The sequence below is a fragment of the Myotis yumanensis genome, unplaced genomic scaffold (genome assembly GCF_028538775.1).
Source record: "Myotis yumanensis isolate MYYU_CA2020_CCGP unplaced genomic scaffold, mMyoYum1.0.hap1 SCAF_2, whole genome shotgun sequence".
In the NCBI taxonomy this organism is placed as follows: domain Eukaryota; kingdom Metazoa; phylum Chordata; class Mammalia; order Chiroptera; family Vespertilionidae; genus Myotis; species Myotis yumanensis.
The window spans coordinates 174,331,014-174,350,595 of NW_027223753.1; the positions used below are offsets into that span (position 1 = coordinate 174,331,014).

The window sequence follows — 19,582 nt, forward strand, 5'->3', positions numbered from 1 at the left end:
ATCTAACGGGTCATTAGACATATGGAAAGATATTCAATGTCATTAGTAATCAATGATCCCCATCCCACTGGCAAAAATTAAGAAGTCTAAAAATACTAGGAATTAGCAAGGATGTGGAAAAACAGCAAATATCAAACACTGATGATGAGAATGAAACAAATAGGAAATCAACTTGGCAAAATCACTAGAATTAAACTACTAGGTTGTCCAAAGAATTCCACTTCCAGGTATATTACTTAGAGAAACCTGATGGCTAATGTAACATTGTTTATAATGGCAAAAGACTGGAAAAAAATGGAATATCTATAATCTATACTAATAAAAGAGAAAGATGCATATTGACCACCCCTCCATGATGCCCACGAGCCATACCCACCAGCCAATCAGGAGTGAGTATGCAAATTAACCTGACAAAGATGGAGGGTTAATTTGCATAAGCAGGTGTCAAGCGCCCCGGGAGGCAACGGCGGCCATGGGCTCCCAGGACCTTTGCCGACCCTGGGAGGCAAGGCTGGCTGTGCCTAGCCATGCCCGCGGGCTCCTGGGACCATCACCAGCCAAGAGCAGAGCGGGCGGAGAGCAGGAGGTTTGGAACACTTGGCAGAGCAGGAGGCCGCTGGAAATAGAGCAGAGCGAGAGAGAGGGCGGCTTGGAAGGCGTGGCTCCCTTTGTCACCCCAGCTTCCTTATCACAGCTGTGGAAACTGACAGTAGGGAGGAGGAAGTCCCACCCCCACAGAATCAGCCAGAATCAGCCGTTGGTCAGACAGCTCTTAGCGGCCTGACAGCCAGGACTCTCATTCACCTGCATCTCAGACCATGACAATAGAGAGGTGGGACTATGTCTAAAGAACAACTGTTGATACAACGTAGCTCTGCAGCCAAAAGATGCTGGCGTTATCGACAGAAAATGTCTGAAGAGCAACGTGCGTCTGATCTTGAAAGAAGGCGACGCCTGTGACAGAATGTATCTGAAGACCAGTTATTGGAAAAACGTCTCTCTGATGCCAAAAAACACTGGCATCATCGACAGAAAATGTCTAAAGACCAACATGCTTTTGATGTTGAAAGAAGGCGGTGGCAACAACAGAATATGTCTAGGGAACAGTCATCAACAAGTACTACCAATTCTGGTAGGAACTGCCTTCTCAGCAAAAATGGAGTACATGAGGATGCAATTCTTGAACATAGTTGTGGTGGAATGACTATAGATGTGAATTTCGCCTATCACTAAATTTCTCTAATGAAAAACCATCCAATGGGAAATTTACTCAGTGTTATAGCAAAGGGAAAGTCTGTCCGAATGATATACATTTTCCAGATTACCCGGCATATTTAAAAAGATTAATGACAAATGAAGATTCTGACAGTAAAAATGTCATGGAAAATATTCGTTCCATAAATAGTTCTTTTGCTTTTGCTTCCATGGGTGCAAATATTGCATCACCATCAGGATATGAGCCATACTGTTTTAGAATACACAGACAAGTTTATCACCGTACTGGAACTTTACATCCTTCGGATGGTGTTTCTTGAAAGTTTGCTCAACGCTATATTTTGTATACAGCCAAAGCTACAAAAGATTAGCAATGCCAGAAAACCAGGGCTGCTCAGAAAGACTCATGATCAACATCAACAACCTCATGCATGAAATAAATGAATTAACAAAAATCATACAAAATGCTACATGAGGTAGAAAAGGAAGCCAAATCTGAAGCAGCAGCAAAAGGTATTGCTCCCACAGAAGTAACAATGGCAATTAAATACGATCGTAACAGTGACCCAGGTAGATATAATTCTCCCCGTGTAACTGAGGTTGCTGTCATATTCAGAAACGAAGATGGAGAACCTCCTTTTGAAAGGGACTTGCTCATTCATTGTAAACCAGATCCCAATAATCCAAATGCCACTAAAATGAAACAAATCAATATCCTGTTTCCTACATTAGATGCAACGACATATCCTATTCTTTTTCCACATGGTGAAAAAGGCTGGGGAACAGATATTGCATTAAGACTCAGAGACAACAGTATAATCGACAATAATACTAGATAAAATGTAAGGACACAAGTCACACAAATGCAGTATTATGGATTTCATCTCTCTGTGCGGGACACGTTCAGTCCTATTTTAAATGCAGGAAAATTAACTCAACAGTTTATGGTGGATTCATATTCAAAAATGGAGGCCAATCAGATAAATTTCATCAAAGCAAACCAATTTAAGTTTCGAGTTGAAAAATATAGTGGTTTGATGGATTATCTCAAATCTAGATCTGAAAATGACAATGTGCCGATTGGTAAAATGATAATACTTCCATCATCTTTTGAGGGTAGTCCCAGAAATATGCAGTAGCAATATCAGGATGCTATGGCGATTGTAACAAAGTATGGCAAGCCCAATTTATTCATAACCATGACATGCAACCCCAAATGGGCAGATATTGCAAACAATTTACAACGCTGGCAAAAAGTTGAAAAAAGACCTGACTTGGTAGCCAGAGTTTTTAATATTAAGCTGAATGCTCTTTTAAATGATATCTGTAAATTCCATTTATTTGGCAAAGTAATAGCTAAAATTCATGTCATTGAATTTCAGAAACGTGGACTGCCTCACACTCACATCCTCTAATTAATTCCCTTAGTAGGGAAATATATAAATTGTGGCATAATCATTCAATAGGCTATTACATGACCATTAGAATGAGTGAACTATATCTACATGTATAAAAATTGACAGATTAAAAAATTAATAACAAAAGCAATTTGCAATAGGATATGTACTGTATGATACCATTAATACAAATTTTAAAAATAATAAAACTGCATCTTTTATTTTATAGATAAATACATACAGGGTTGGGCAAAAGTCAGGTTACAGTTGTATGTGAAACAGTTTATTCTTGAATTATTATGTTTTAATTATTGTATTTGTTTCCAAGCAAACAACTATAGACCTACTTTTGCACCACCCTGTATATATGAAAAATAAACAACCTAGATAAACTTCCCACCTTCAGGCTGGTGGTGACCTCAGAGGAGAGAGGGGGACATGACAAATAAAAGATGCTTTATTTCTAAAACAAAACAACAAATATCTGAAGCCAGTATGGCAAAATGTTAACATTTATAAATTGGCTTGGTGGGTACATATGCATTTGATATTCTTCATGCACATTTCTACATATTTGAAATATTTCATAATTTTAAAAAATTTAAGTGTGTGGACAGTTCAGGAGGTGGATGCAAAAAATACAGATTATTATTTCACGAGTACTGACATAAAAGAAAGGAGACATAATGGTAGGTTACATTTTAAACAGGGAACATGCCAACCTCTTATAGTATATTAGAATATGTATATATGTATATACATTTTCACTTTCATTTGGAAACAGGTGAAAATAAGGGAAATGAATCAAGGCAATGACTGTGCTAAGTCTACTGAACTGCTTTCAGCCTAGTAAGTCTTATTGCATAAGAGGACTATGTAACCATCAGTGCCTGCAAACAAGAGTTTGGTTTTTCCCTTTTAATACTTTTACTATATTCAGTTTTATATGTTTATCATGTTGATTAGAATGTCAGTGAGCCTTAATTAATAACAATGATGGACATGTGCTGTTTCTGACTTTACTAGAAAACATGTGAAAGCAGTTTATTCCATAGCAATGAAAAGCATGCACTATGGATCAGATGCTACCACTTACTAGCTAAAAACTTAGGCAAGTAATTTAATATGTGAGTCTCCCTTTGCTTAACTGTAAAATGGTGAATGATTAGGAAAAGTGTACTCTGGCTTTCTCCCCATTATTGGTCTTACCTGGATAGTTTCTTCTAGGCGGTAGCCCTCAAGGACTTGTAATGTCTCTATGACTTGGGTTGGGCTGAACTGACACAACAGCTCAATGAACTGTTCTGTAATACAGGGAGATATCTGCAGCAACTCCTGATTTACATGAATACCTTCCCTAAAAACATAAAAAACAAGAGTAACATCATTTAATCACATCTATAATTAAAGCTTCAGGTAAAAAGGATGCTATCTTAAAACCAAGACTAACTTTTGGTCAGGTAATATCATGAATTAAAAATCTCACTGTTACTCAGATTATTAGGGTGAACTGTATGTCATATCAGAAGCGCTCTAAATCACAATACTGCTCAGTTTACATTAAGTAATTAAGGAAATAATAGTCAGTAGAGGCTTCAATAAGTAAATCATAAAAAAGTTATACTGTTGCTCTAAAAGAAACAGATGACCCAATTCAGTTTAAACAATTTGATTTGTAACTATATACATGTATATATAAACCATCTTCCAGTCTCAGTATCTCTACTATGCTTCCCTTATAGTACCAGTCACACTGTTGTAATTCTTTAATTACTTGTCTTCTCTAAAAGACTATAAACTCTGTGAGGGTAGGTACCATTTTATCTCCTCACTAATTAATTCTCAAAGCCTACAACAGTGTACCTTTACTGAGTACCCATTTGCTATGTCCCAAGACTATACTAATTTTGACAGCCATTAAAGTTAGCAGTGGGGTATACGGCAAAGCAGGTAGCTAATAGATGACTAATACAAAGAGCTCTGAGAACTGGATATAACAAGTTGTATTTATGAGCAAGACTGATAAGCAACAGTCAGAAATGGATGTAAACTCATCAATGATGCAATTTACTTATTAACGTTCTGATGATGTTGATGCTGCCTAATCGTGTCCCAGCAGACAGATTATTTCCCAAATGAATGCATCAAAATCTGTTCATTCGGGTGATTTGCTTGGTTTGATGCATATTCACACCTTCAGTATTTGTAAAGGGTTTTGCCAATAAATGCCTGGAAAGAATTAAATACTGTGATTCATCAACAGATGCTTATGTCTAATCTTAATTTGCTCCATAGTCTTGCATTTATAAGACATATTAACAGAAGTATGATATAGAGAAAATATTAACATCACCTACAATATGGTGTAAATATCTGAAAAAAACACTGGCTCACTTTAATGTCCAGAAAAACTGGTTAGCATTCCCTTTTCTCTTATACCTAATAGTGTTCTACTGAGACACAACATTCATCCTACCTAAAAACTATCATTTTCCTGGGTTTGTCAGTGCATCTTGTATTTTCTTCCTGTAGATAGAATTTATTCCGAGCCATATCTGGCTTTGTTGCCCTAGTCCTTGTAATTTTCACCCGTCTATTCTATATTTGGTTTCCTCCATTTGAAGGCAGTCCAATTTACCTTTCCCAGTCATTTAAGTTCAATTTAATGTACATTTACTGGGCATGTACTTATTATGTGCCAAGGCGACGCTAATGCCAGGGGAACAACAATGAATGCAATGGTCTTTGTTCTCAAAGTTTATAGTGTAGTTGGCCACAGACATTTAACAGATAATTTTCAAGTTATGTGGAAAGAATACTAAGATGGTGGTCTACCCAGGGAATAGCCAGTCACTTAACAAACTCCTGCATTCAAGGCAGCTGTGAAACACACACACACACACACACACACACACACACACACGAAGAAAAGAACACTTCATCTTTGGTATTTACAGCCAATTTGAGAAGATACTGAGTTAGCCCATTAGCAAGTATAGAAAGCCCTAAGCAGCAAAACTTAATGAGTTAATCACCCAACTTCGGGTCAGGACTGAGTGTCACAAAGCTCTTAATTTGGGAAAGATTTCCTGCATCTAAATATAATTCCTCCTCCTGTAACTGAAGACTCTTATTAGAAAAAAAAGTCCTGTTTATCATCATTTTCAGAAAATAGTAAGTCCTCATGTAAAGAACGGTGCCCTGGCCTGAACCAATCCTTTCTTTTCTTTTGCTAACAACTTTCTTGTCCCACCTAGTTTGTATCAATAAAAACCTTCCATTTTATACAACTTCATGGATCATCTCTCTGTTTACTAGGTGGGATGCTCTTGATTCAAAATCATTCAATAAAGTCAATTAGAACTTTAAATTTATTCAGTTGAATTTTCTTTAACAGGGACAAAGAATATATATGAGCATTAAGCTAGCTATATCCTCTCACTATCATTCGATTATACACACAGATATACGTGCGCTGACGGGGTTAACTACAGGCCTCCCCAAGACATGCTACTTTGGCATGAAGAGTATTTTTCAAATGTTTTAATTGATTTTAAAAAGAATAGAAGGGAAAGGGATAGAGAGACACCAACATCAATGAGAGAAACATCTGCCTCCTTCATGCCTAATGGTGATCAAGCCCTCCACGCGGGCATGTGCCCTGACCAGGAATTGAACTGGGGACCTCTTGGTTCAGTGGTTCTCAACCTTCCTAATGCCGCGACCCTTTAATACAGTTCCTCATGTTGTGGTGACCCCCAACCATAAAATTATTTTCGTTGCTACTTCATAACTGTAATTTTGCTACTCTTATGAATTGTAATGTAAATATCTGATATGCAGGATGTATTTTCATTGTTCGCGACCCACAGGTTGAGAACAGCTGTCTTGGTTCATGGGTCGATGCTCAACCACTGAGCAACACTGGCCGGGTGGCATGTATATCATTTTGAGCTGAAGGCAAAAGAGACTCTGTAGGCTCAAGAGAAATTTTTACCTTTCCCTTAAAGAATTTAAAGTGGACCCTTGCCCATGTAAGAGTGACTACCTACTTATATGGCAGGGCAAACCGAATTACTGAACATCTGCTCTTCTTGTCATCCTGTGAATTACCCTCCTCCCAACTGAAACCCCAGGCATCTGACCTCATGATGTCATATGTACCTCATTTCACCTTTCTGTCTTGAACCTCTCATGCATGTAGGATCTCTAATTCTCATGTCTGTGCAGTTCCCATACACATATGTAAAATTAAATTTGGTTATTTTCTCTTGTTAATCTGTCTCATGTAGCTTTAATTATTAGGCCAGCTGAAAGAACCTACAGGAGTAGAGGAAAATTTCTTCCTCCCCAACAGTGCATACTATTTCATGCTATGTATTTTTTCAGTTTGGCATTATTTTTACCTTTACAGAGTCATGTTTGCAATTTGGTGTTCAATTATGCTCATATACGCGAGTGTTTATTTAGCCATCTCCCCCATTGACTTTTTAAAATAGCTTTTTCACTATATAAATGCTAAGGTGGATATTTAAATATTAACTACTTTTTCTTTCACAGAATTTCCTTAAATGAAATTACTGGCTCAAAGCACATGTGTAACTTTTGAGCTCTTAATACATATAGATAAATTGCTCCAAGAAACAAAGTGGACTAAGAGGAAGCAATATATATTCAAAGGGAGGAATGACAATGTGTAGTGTATCCTATGACCAATTAATTCAGTACTGCTGCAGAATAAAGGGGGGAAGAGAAAAGCCAGGTGAGAAAATAAAGCTGGATATGCCTGAATCAGATCAAGAAGGGCCTGTACACCATGAGGAGTTTGGACTTTACCTTGGATAATGGGAACTGAAAGAAGTGTGTGAAGGGGAAAGGAGACATTGTCATTATCTGTCTTTTTGAAAATGGAAGTAGAATTAGGAAGGCTGGTTAGGACACGAGCAAGAGAGACCAGGAGAGAGATGCTGAGTGCCTGAGCCAGGATAGTGTGGGTAGACAAGAAGGGGACTCACATAGAAGAGAGAGCCACAAGGTAGATTTTGGGTAACTGACTGGTTCTCTGTGTGTGGCTGAGAAGGTGGAGTGGAGTGGGGAAAGTGAGAAATTTATCACTTGGGATCTTTTTTTTAAAGACACTTATACTAAAACAGCCTGCTTACTTGTCAACTTCCTCCATCAGAATGGAAGTTATATGAAGGCAGGGCCCCATCTTATTCATCACTTTACCTCCTGTGCCTGTCACAGTACTCATTATACTGTACTTACTAGGTACATTGCTAAATGAAATAAATGGGCAGATAATGCCATTTGCTAAGAGAGAAAATAAAGGAAAAAAAAACAGGTTTGGATTTTAAAGTGAATATAATTTTTAGTCATTTCAAATTCTCACACAATACATAGCAAATAATCTCATGATAAAGAATTACTGAATAAAGAAATTAAGTAAATGCATTTAAGTTATTTTTTATCTATCTATCTATTTATATACCTACCTACCTACCTACCTATTTATCAATCTATGTATCAAGTCTGGAGATTAGGAGATTATGATGTGTTTGAATTTAAAAGGTTGAATTTGAGCTGTTGGCAAAATATTAACTAAAGATACGGTCTCTGGTGGTAGGCCTGGCCAAGTTGATAGGCATTCATAAAGTAGAAAAGTATTTTCATATGTCAAAGTTTATTAACATATATAATGTTCTAATTTTTAAACTTTGAACTATGCTATTTCAACACTGTGTCAGTATCTTAAAATGTAACTCCAAAATTATACATAAAAACACTAAGAGATTCAAGTTTAATCCAATGCATAACCATTTCCATAATCTATGTTTTGCTCCTTGGCAAAGACACTCACTCTCTTAGCAATGCTCAATTTTTACTTTGACTAAAGATTTAAAAATATAATCCGACATTTTTATGTATTTTTCTATGAAAAAATTATAACATATTTCAGAGGCCTCTGGGACATTGTTAACAAGGCTAAGTTGATATTACCAAGAAAATCATACTGAGGAAAATACTGTGAATGTAATATATTTGCACATTTTCCTTATTTCTTATGACGCTTATAGCCTCATAAAAACCATTAGTGTCCTTTCGTATTATCCTTCAAGTATCCCTGCTGCACAAAAGACCGACCTGCTTATGGATGTAAATGTATCAGAACTCCCGTGAGAATTCTTGCCCAGCAGGAATGCACAGAGGGAGTGTGTGTTATGGGGGAGGGTGGGGGAGGGGGGAATGATATGTAGCAGCTGTCCCTGTCACAGGGTGATGTGATCATAAGTTCCTAGGAAGGGAATTAGAAGAAGATGCAAATCCTTCCTCTCCCAAATTCTGGCCTCAATTCAGGCAAATAATTTGTTTCTGGAGGATTAATCCGTCTCCTCCCCTCTACCATAAACTATCTAATCTTTCTACATACAGATGCCACCAATATCTTTGTAGGTCAATTATTTCTACTGAGGATATTATTTACATGGCAAAGATAACTTAAAGAAATTGAGTAAAGAAAACAGAAATATACATAAGAATTTAACTAATTTGTTCCTCTAAAAATGCTGTTGATAAAATAAAAAGCTACCCCCTCATAAACAACTCAGTGAGTTCATACAAATGTTAAATCAAATATATGTAACTATATATACACAAGAATTATGATCCTATTAACACAGGTTTTGGGGGCAAGAACAACAAAAAAGCAGTATTTCGATATGACACATAAGCAATTCCCATCTCAAAATAACTGTTTTCTTTCATTTTCTCTACTCTCCAGAATGCTTCTATAGGAGCTTCATGGGGAGGATAAACCTGGATGTTTAAAATAAATTCTATTGCTTAAGAACAAAAAGGGAAAAATGAAAGGCAAAAATAGCCTAAAGCTGTCTGCCAGGGAAAAAACCGGCTAGGCGGGGCCCAGTCTACTTACTCTTGATGTTCTTTTGTCCTATTGTGAATGAAATGGGGCTTCTGTAATACATCTGACAAGCTTAGGAGTCCAAAAGTAATCTCACAGGGTGATTTGATCATAAGTTCCTGGGCAGGACATGGTGAGCAGTCACATCCCTGGCCTATAACTTCTTTACTAAAAGGTTTACCTTTGCCTTAAGCAAACCCTGTCCATTGTTCCTGTGCATCTAGGTTAACACACCTTTGAAATGCCAGAGTATTACCCTCAAGGGAGGTATAACCACCCTCAAGGGAGCACATAATCTTGTTAACTGCCCTGTAATCCAATCATAGAGATTTTCCCCACCTTGCTTTTTTCCTTCCTTCATGTAATCTTCCTTACAGATTCCTTTTTTTTTCAAATGTATAAAAAGAAGTGCATCAACCGAAGGACTTGTATGCATGCATATAAGCATAACCAATGGACATGGGACAATGGGGGGCGGGGGGCGGGGGATTGTCAAGGGCGGGGTTTAAAAAATAGAAAAAAAAAAGAAAAAAAAAAGAAGTGCAAATCTGTCATTCATTGTAGCATCTGAGATCTTGCTTCACCTTAACAGTTGTTAGTTTGGGCTCAAAAAAGCTCTTATAAAAATTATCTGCAGATCTTGCCAGTGGAAAGCGTGTTCTTTCACAGGATCTCAAGGAAAGCATTCCAGGGACTCATGTATGGGAAATTGTGGCATGGTAAGATTTGTTGGTAGCGTGAAATGCAAAATCAAAGGAGTGCCCCTGGATTCTCAATGTCCCCATTTCTGTCCATCCTGCCAAGGAAAAATTCCAGTCTTGCCCCATCAGGCCCAGAAATAGGGCCAGTGTCCAGAGATTCTGTCCTTTATTAAAGCTTAGTTCTTTGGAGACCACACGGTCTGCAGCAGGCCCCAGGTGGCTGCGCACAGGTTGAGCACATGTTATTGGGCAGGTGAGAGAGAGAGAGCACTCTTTGTTAGCTGGGATTATAATACCTTGGGTTTGGGAAGGTGCTTTTTCAAAATAACCAGTCAACTTCCCAAGCTTTCCTGGGCTTGCGCTAGGTCCGCCTTCTCACCGATCCATTTCCTTTTCCCAGGCTAGACAGATAGACCTCTATGGTCACCATTTAGGCCCTTACTGTGCATGTGCTTATCTCCCCCTTTACTGTTCTATCCTATCCCCATGATCTGTGGGTAATGGACCAGTGGTTCTCTGGGGAGTACATGAAGCTACACCTTCCTTGGGAAGCAAGCCTTTGCTCCCTAGTTCATTATGCTTAATAATGTCTTATTCCCTTTGCTGCCTTCCTTTATTAATATCTAGCTACCTACGCTAACACAGGTTTGGATGCTCTCATGCCAACACTACATATCTTTTTCCACACTCCCCTACTTTCCCACTTCAGTTTTCCCAGTACCTAACAAGATTCTAATCCTTTACTTCAGGTTAGTCAACAAGCATACCCATTTTGAAAAGCTAAAATGGGATGGGAAATCAGTCATTCAGAGCCTACTGTAAACTAGGCCACACTACCTGCTTTCTCCTTACCCTGGAAGTCATGGGTATTGGAAAAGTATTTTTTCATCAGTGTGTTTGCTTCATTGCATTCATACTTTACTTGTATATTCTCACTGTAAAAGTCTCACATAGTACAGAAATTGACAAAGTAAATCAAGTTTTGATTGGGGCATCATCAAAGGAAGTAATTTTGGATTTAAAAAATCTACCTAGGAACAATGCTCCATATCTGAGTGTGCTTATAAATGTGCTGGGCTGCATATCTGGCACTTTGGCCAGACAGGTCATGCTGTGCTGTCTGTTCCTAAAACACATAGATAGGAAGGTACTGACATCAGGCCAGGCCTTGAGATATGGTCTCATGGCCCCTTCCTAGCACGTAGGCCTTCTTTCTCAGAAGGCCCGGAAGTCTCATTCCAAATTTGAGAGACAAAGGACTGGGAAAAAGTATAAATTAAGAGAGTTTCCTCCATATTGGGGGCCCAGAATTTGAAAGACACATTTTCTCTGGGCCTCCACAAAATTTAATAAAATGTAACTCCTGTAATCTGCGCTGCAGTTCCGCCTCTGCTTCGGCAGGGTGCTGTAACTGTAGTCAGCTGGCCAGCTTAATAAAGGCTCTTAAATTTAAATTCTGAGTCAGTGGTCTATCTTGCTGAATGAACCCACAAGATAAAGTGGAGAGCCTGAAGAAGTGTGTGTACCTGCACCCCTGGAAAGAAGGGAGCAGAATGGAGAAGGCAGAGTTCAAAGGACACCAAAGACAAACTTTCTATAACCAAAACTGTCTAAGGCTAGTTCAGGGAGTGACTCCTCCTTACTCACTCTGCACTCAGCCTTCTTAACCTTGATCCTCTCCCTCAATCCAGAATTAGTAACTTACTAGTGACAGGGTTCAGGACATGCTACCCCAAAATATGGTACCCTGGGATACTAAATATTTTAAACTAAAGGAACTTGAGAAATGGCAAGTACAGAAGGGACTCTCTGACCCCACCCCTACCCCCACCCCTTTACCCCAAAGCATGTCATAAAACTTTAATGTGAGAGGTGCTCTCCCTGTACCTGGAGGAAAGGAGCATCCTTACCTCTGAAGATGGAGGGACACTGAGAAGAATCCAAACAAGCAGGCCTTGCTCAGTTTCCCCCAGTACACTATCCTTAGCTCTATCCTTTGGTCCTATCACACTTTTCTATGACTTTCTACTCTTCATCAAACCTAGCAAAAAACACTCAGGTTTCTTCAGATCTTCATTTCCTTATAAAGGCTCCCATGTCATGTAAAACTTACAGTAAATAATTTCATATCCTTTTCTCTTCTTAATCTGTCTTTGTTACAGAGGTACAGTCAAGAACCTAAATGGGAAGAAGGAAAATATTTTTCCTCTCCTCACTATTATTATATATTTACATTGTGGGTTAAACAGGCTTTTATGGGTTAATCTAAGATACTATAATTTAAAATGCTCTTTATATAAAAATGATTATATTGAAATGCCAAACATCCAATTTACAAATGAATTTGGAGCATTATGTAAATTGGCACCTACTTCCTATATAAGACATAAAGTAAAAGGATAAAATATGAATTCTGGATTGGGATACTCAAAGCAGAACGCTTGTCTTTGACCTCTTGGAAATGGATCAATATGAAAGCGAGCCCTTTTTAAAGGTGGAGCTAAAGTATCAGTCTTATTAATTCAAGGCTGTATTAAAGAAAAAATTACCCATGATACTTGTTGAAACAAACTTTATTTGGACTCTCATAACAGGTGTAGGGACTACTGCAATGGGTTTTGACAGTACAGGAGAGCCGAGGCTCCATTCCAAATACAACAAGGACAAGTGGGGTTTATAGCTGGGATGGGGTTAGAGGATGAGGAGGCGGTCAGTGGATGAAAAATTACTAAGAATGTGGGGTAATTATTTGCTAGACTGACTTAACAGGATTCTTGTTGAAGGCAGGCCAAGGGTGATCAGATTTTACTTGGGGGGCAAGAAGGGAAGGGAAGGAAGAATTTGGACACAGATTTTGGGTGATCAGATATCGAGGTTGGGGGATTCTTGCTAAAACTAGACTCCACAAGGACAGAGATGAAAAGGCTCAGAGGCCTGACTAAAGTTTGGTCAAAGGGAGAATCTTTGCCAGCTCTTAATTTCTACTAGGCTAAAGTAAAGCTGGCAACTGTGCTGCTGTCAAAAGTGAGGACATTACAGGTCACGTTGTTTTGGGGGAGAGGGAAGACGAAGGGTTGTGGGTACACTGCTTCTCTCTGAAGTAGGTAAGAGAGAATCTTGTAGCCAAATTAATATGACAAGAAGGAAGAATGTGTGACAAGTTAATTTAGAGTAATTATCTTGGGTTAGGGTTAATTTAGGGAGATAAAACATACTGAGTAAATGTAAAATTATTTGTGGTTTGCTAGTGAACAAAACAACTTTCACAGTACTCTTAAAGGGTCTTACCTAATTAACATCTTTCAAATCTAGGGTAGGTAATAACAGAGCAAGACTTTTCATGGAAGACCTCTGAAACTCTTGTGATGTGCCATGTTTATTATTGTGAAATTTAAGTTAAGGAGTGACTGCAATATCAGAGCAAATGACTATATATTTATATTACCTAATATTGTTTTTTATTTTATTTTTTAAAAGAAGGATTTGGTCACCATTGGCTTCTATACTTTTTTTCAATGTGAGAAAAGGCCAAGTTCAAAGCTGAGCCTTCTCTTGTCTTTCCAGCTTGAGCATCTCCAGATAGGATGGTTGGGGGAAAATAACTTGGTTAAAATAAATGATCTTATGAGAGGACGAGTCAAATCCTAAGAGGATATATTTGAAACTGGAGGACACACGAGAGAGGGAACAGAGGAATTTTGCCATGGGAAAGAGGTGCTCCGGCCCCAGAGAAAGGGCTGGAAATTGAGGCAGAGTGCCGCCTCCCTCATCCATCTAGCCCTGTCCTCTGTCTCCTCCCCGAGCTCTCCCATCCTCCTTACAGCTCTCTTCCTTCCCTCCTACCCCTCAACTCCAATTCTACAATTTCTCCATCAGTTAATTCTAGGAGTAGACCAGGGCCCAAACTGACTCTCAGAGAAACACAAATGATTAATAGAACTTTTTTTTTTTAAATCTAGTTTCAGTAATATTCTGAGAACAGGGTTATAATTAAAACACAGACACTTTGAAAAGGTCTTGAACTGAGGTGCAGGAGAAAAATGTAGTCAGATTGCTTTTCCAATTATCTGCATAAGCACATCAGTATGACTCTAAATTAAAATGTGACATAGTCTTCTTAAAGTTTAAATGATTGAGATTTCAAAACAATTGTTACAATCACACATCCTGGTACTTTGATATTTAAAAATAGCACAGAATATTGGAATAACTGAAATTGATATCAGGATCACTTAAGTAAATGACTGTTTTCAATGGCTAATGTACATTCTAATGCAACTTAAAAGTTTGCATATCTGAGACAAAAGCTGTCTCATCCTGGAATATTACACTTAAGCCAGTGAAGCTTAACTCTAGGTATACATCAAATATATCCCCACCCACAGTGATTCTGTGGGGTTGGGCCCAGGCAACTATATATTTTTAAGTTTCTTAGGTGATTCTGACACACACAAACATTAAAAATCAAGGGCCGAGTGTACTATTTGGTTACCACGGACCAGTTTGTTAACTTCAACTTATTTTCTTTGATTTATAATCTATGTATTATAAAAAACTAAAGTTATAAACATACCTTGGGTCAAGAAGACTCCTCAAAAATTTGAAAAGCAAAACCTGGTTCTGCGCAGAAAAACAATAAAAAATATAATATTAAAACAAATTCTTCAAACTATGCCATGGTATAGTTTATGAATTTAGAATAAACTATACCATGAATTTAGAATAATGAATTTAGAATATCCCTTTAAAATGCACACATGCCTATGATTACTTCCATTAAGCCCTCTGTATAGATCTAAGAAATTCTAAAGAATCATTTGGAGATCATTTCCTCTCAGTAATTCTAACCACTGTCCCATACTCCATTTTGAGTGCAAAAGAAACACAAATACCTTGTTATTGTTTAAAAAAAAAAAAAATCAACCAAGGAAAGAAAACCAACCAAAAAAACAAACAAAAAAACCCCTCTTCTGAGACAAACCCCAATGCAGTTCCCACACGTGGACGCTCTAACTGCTCTGCTGGTAGTGAATTCTGGCTGTACTGCTGGTGGGTTCACTGTCTCACCTGGTCCTTCTTGTGATGACGGCCCAAATGACAACCACCACCTGAAAAGCTCATGGACTCCCCAATATAATCAACTGCAACAGAGATGGCAAACTGCAACATCTAAGCAATCAGGGCTCTGTTTCTTCTACTTATGAGCTATGTGACTTTGTGTAAGTCACTGGCTCTCTTATCTATTCAGTTTACTTATTTAAAAAAGAACAGCAGTATCTCCTCTGCCTTCTGCACAGAGAAGAGGTAAGAATTAAATGAGATGAACCTTAGGATACTATATGAATATAAATGTTTCTAAGTTCTAAGGAAAGCTGAGCAAAAATTTAGAGTTTAGTTTTTCTTTACCTTTTCGACACATTCAAACTTCACCTATAAAAAGCAGGGGACTCTCAAAACTGAAATGGATTAATGTAATATAGAATATGACATTTTGAATATGTTTATCTGTCTTTGATTTTTATCTTTTCCCTGGCCCATCACCTTGTTTTATTTTACACAACTTTCCTTCTGGACTTAATATTCTGGCTTACTTATCATTTCAAGAATTCTGAAACAATAGGTCAGAGGCATAATTCTTGTCATCAAAAGTAAAAGTACTTTATAAGACCTGTGTGGGATTCTCCTACATAATCAGTAAAGTTCTACAATAAAAGAAATACTTCATTTCTTTACAAGAAACGTGTTAGACTCCACAGTGTTTATAGGGCGATATTCTGTGCCAGGCAGCATAGTAGAGGCAGGAGCTGGGGACAGACTTGGCCTCAGGGTCTGGGAGGAGAAGTGTGAATAGATCTCAATACTTCAATAACTTTATAACTCATTTCTCTTTCTCTCCAATTTCCAATGTCTTTGACATTCAACATTGAAACCTCTTTTTCTATAATGTAAAATTGACTCTATACGGTGTCTGCCAGGACTTTTTTCCCCCCATGGGTTTTAAGCCTCAACAAACGTGTAGAAACTACTATTAAATGGCAACTATTAATTGAACAAATTCCTAAAATCAAAAGTTCTTTGATACATAGTCAACAATTATCTCTCCACTAGATGTTTCTTCCCCATATATATTTGCAATATTTACCTCAAGTTTATTAATGACTGTTTCAATCTGTTCAGAAAAGTGAGTAGCAACTAGCTCTGCAGCTTTACAAGGCTTCAGGGACACAAGTTCCTAGAGTGAAAGAAAAAGACAAAATCCTTTTGCTAAATCTTAATGTTAATTTAAATAGGATTCCCATAGATGTGAAACATGATCACCTGCCTCAATATTTTCATGAGCTTCTTTATTGCATTTCAGGAGACCTTGATGTAAAGCCCTAATTTAAAGGCACATTGTAAATGAGCAAAATTAAAAACATACCATGTAAAAAGTCAGATTGTGATATACAAGGTAATTCAGAATTCTTACAAAATGAAAGCACTAAACTCTGGATTTAGGCCATGTATCTGCAGGATGAACAGAATGAACAAAAGCTCCCCAAATTCTCTGTCTGTGAATTTCACCCTTGAGCTTAAAGAAATAGCTTGATGGAAAAAAAAAAGGTATAGCTGCAATTTCTCTGGCTAAGAATTTTAAAACTGTACTTCTGATTGCCTGGTAGGTTTTGAAACTATTAGTGTCTTAAGAAATCAACTTAAAGTCCTAAGGTTTAAATCAGACTAAGAGAGGCACTGTTAAGTAACCACTGTTAATAAAACCTACTTCTGTCAAATCTAAGACCGCCAATTTGCACTCTCCCTAAACTTTCCTAGACACTGGCTATCATTTTCTTCTTAAACTCTCTTTTCACTTGGTTTCTGTGACCTACTATTCTGCCCTTACAATTGCATATCACATGGCTAACTGCAAAGACCAACTTTACATCACATAGTATATTGTCAAATAAAAAGTATACAAGTTAGTGTGACTGTGATATTAGTGATATATCTAATAATTTTGTGGTAGTATTTTTTAGATTAATAATGATTAATATTAAAAATAATATTAAAATAACTGTAGTTTATACTAGTTTTATATAACACATCTCAAAATAGAGAGAGCACAACTAAGCAATATCACACATGAAAAAGGGGATATTACTACTGATTAATAGACATTACATAGATAAAAAACTTTTATGTCAAGAATTTGAAAATTTAGACAAAATGGATAAATTCTAAAAATATATAGTTCAATAAATTGACTTAAGCAAGAGAAAACTTGCACTGAATAATAAAATATCTTTCCATACGGAAAACTCTAGACTCAAATACTTCTATTGTAAAAATAAAGATTTTTTACCCGTAATCCACAGACCCGATCTAAAAATGGCTTTTAGGGTGTCTGCATATCCCTGAAATTGTTGAAATGTTGAAAAATTCCAACATTAATTAATATCTTACAGAGAATAGAAAAAAGGAAACTTCTTCAGCTCATTGTATGAGGCTAGCTAGCAACATTTTGATCACCAAACCCAATAGAACAATATAAGATAGGAAAGAAAAATTATAGATCTTAATCATGAACATTGATACAACATTCTAAGTAAAAACAAAATTCAACAATATACAAAAAGGATAATACATCAGAATCAAGTTGCATTTATCCACAGAATTTAAGGCTAGTTTAATATCAATAATATTTACCACAAAAATTAGTAAGGGAGAAAAGTTTACAAAATTTTTTCATGACAAAACTATTAGTATACTAGAAATAGAACAGAAGACTTCCATAAAAATCCTTATAATAAACATTGTACATATATGGGAAATTAAAAATATTAGTGGCATGATTATGCTAAAAATATAAATTTTTGACAGTCTAAAAAAGGACTGAAAATCTCTACAGAGAAAATTATAAAACTTTATAAAAAAATGTTGAAGGGTCATACCATACAGTCATAGATTGAAAGATACAATGTCTAGATTGAAAGATACAATGTCATAAAGATGTCAATTACATTTAAAGTGATTAATAGATTCATTGCATCACAGTTAGAATCATAAGATTAAAAAAAATTTTGGTGGAATTTGACAATCTGATTCCAAAATGTATTTGGAAGTATAAAAGGTCAAGAATAACCAATACTCTTTTAAAGATATCAAGACTTATTATAAAGCAACAATATTTAAAACTAGAGGCCTGGTGCACGAAATTCGTGCACTCAGGGAGGGGGTCCCTCAGCCCGGCCTGCACCCTCTCACAGTCCAGCAGCCCTCGGGGGATGCTTGACTGATGGCTTAGGCGGCAGTCAGACATTCTTAGTGCTGCTGCGGAGGCAGGAGAGGCTCCCGCCACCACTGCTGCACTCGCCAGCCGTGAGCCCGGCTTCTGGCTGAGCGGCGCCCCCCTGTGGGAGCACACTGACCACCAGGGGGCAGCTCCTGCATTGAGCATCTGCCCCCTGGTGGTCAGTGAGCGTCTTAGCGAATGGCCATTCTGCCGTTCGATTTGCATTTTAGCCTTTTATTATATAGGATACTTGTGAGGTCCTGATGTAGAGTCAGACAATAGATCAATGAAACAGAAGAGGGCCCAGAAAAACAGACCAAGCATATAGATCCTTGATATGCTTATGACAAAGTAGCACTACTGAGCAATAGGGAAAGGCAACCTTTAAAATAACTGCTGAGAAAATTGGGCACCCATATTTTAAAAAAATTAATTGGACCCCCACCTCACAGCATATACAAAAACTGCTTTCAGGTGAACCTAAGATTTAAAGATGGAAGGAAAAACAGACAAAAAAGTTTTTAGACCAAAATATGAAGAATTTCTCATTCAGTGTAGAAGAAAAAAATTATTTTGACTTAAAAAAAAAAGAACTTCTCTTAAGAAGAATCATAGGAAAAAGCCAAAGAGTGGAAGGATATATTCACAACATGTGTCAGTGAAAAACGCTATCATGCAGGATACATAAAGAACGCCTACAAATCAATAAGTACAGGAGATATTCAAATAGAAAATTGGGCAAGATTTGAACAGGCACATTACAGAAAGGATATTTAAATGGCCAATAAACATGAAAAGTCTATCAATCTTAGTAACTAAGAATATGTTAGTTTAAAACATAGTAAAATATCATTACGCATCCACTAGAATTGCAAAATGTTAAAGTCTAGCAAGGATATAGAATCAATGGGAAACTTCATTCAATGCCAGCCGCTGGTAAAGATATTTATCCCAATTAACTGGCAATTATGGACCCTACAGCAGAGATTATCAGATGTTAGCATGTCTCAAAAGCACGTGGAGGGCTTATTAAAACATATTGTGGGGTCCCACTCCCAGAGCTTCTGATCCAGAA

The 19,582-nt window shown here is 37.3% G+C and overlaps 1 protein-coding gene across 3 annotated transcripts in view; it reads right to left on the minus strand.

Annotated features, from left to right (window-relative positions):
- The window catches only part of VPS8 (VPS8 subunit of CORVET complex), a 245,328-nt gene that overhangs the window by 86,952 nt on the left and 138,794 nt on the right, over positions 1-19,582 (minus strand). For all 3 annotated transcript variants that reach the window (XM_070406658.1, XM_070406657.1, XM_070406659.1), the window contains 3 exons: positions 16,378-16,467; positions 14,809-14,855; positions 3,822-3,969 (listed from right to left, as the gene is read on the minus strand). In XM_070406658.1, coding sequence (XP_070262759.1) covers positions 3,822-3,969; positions 14,809-14,855; positions 16,378-16,467 — 285 coding nt within the window. The remainder of the gene's footprint in view (positions 1-3,821; positions 3,970-14,808; positions 14,856-16,377; positions 16,468-19,582) is intronic.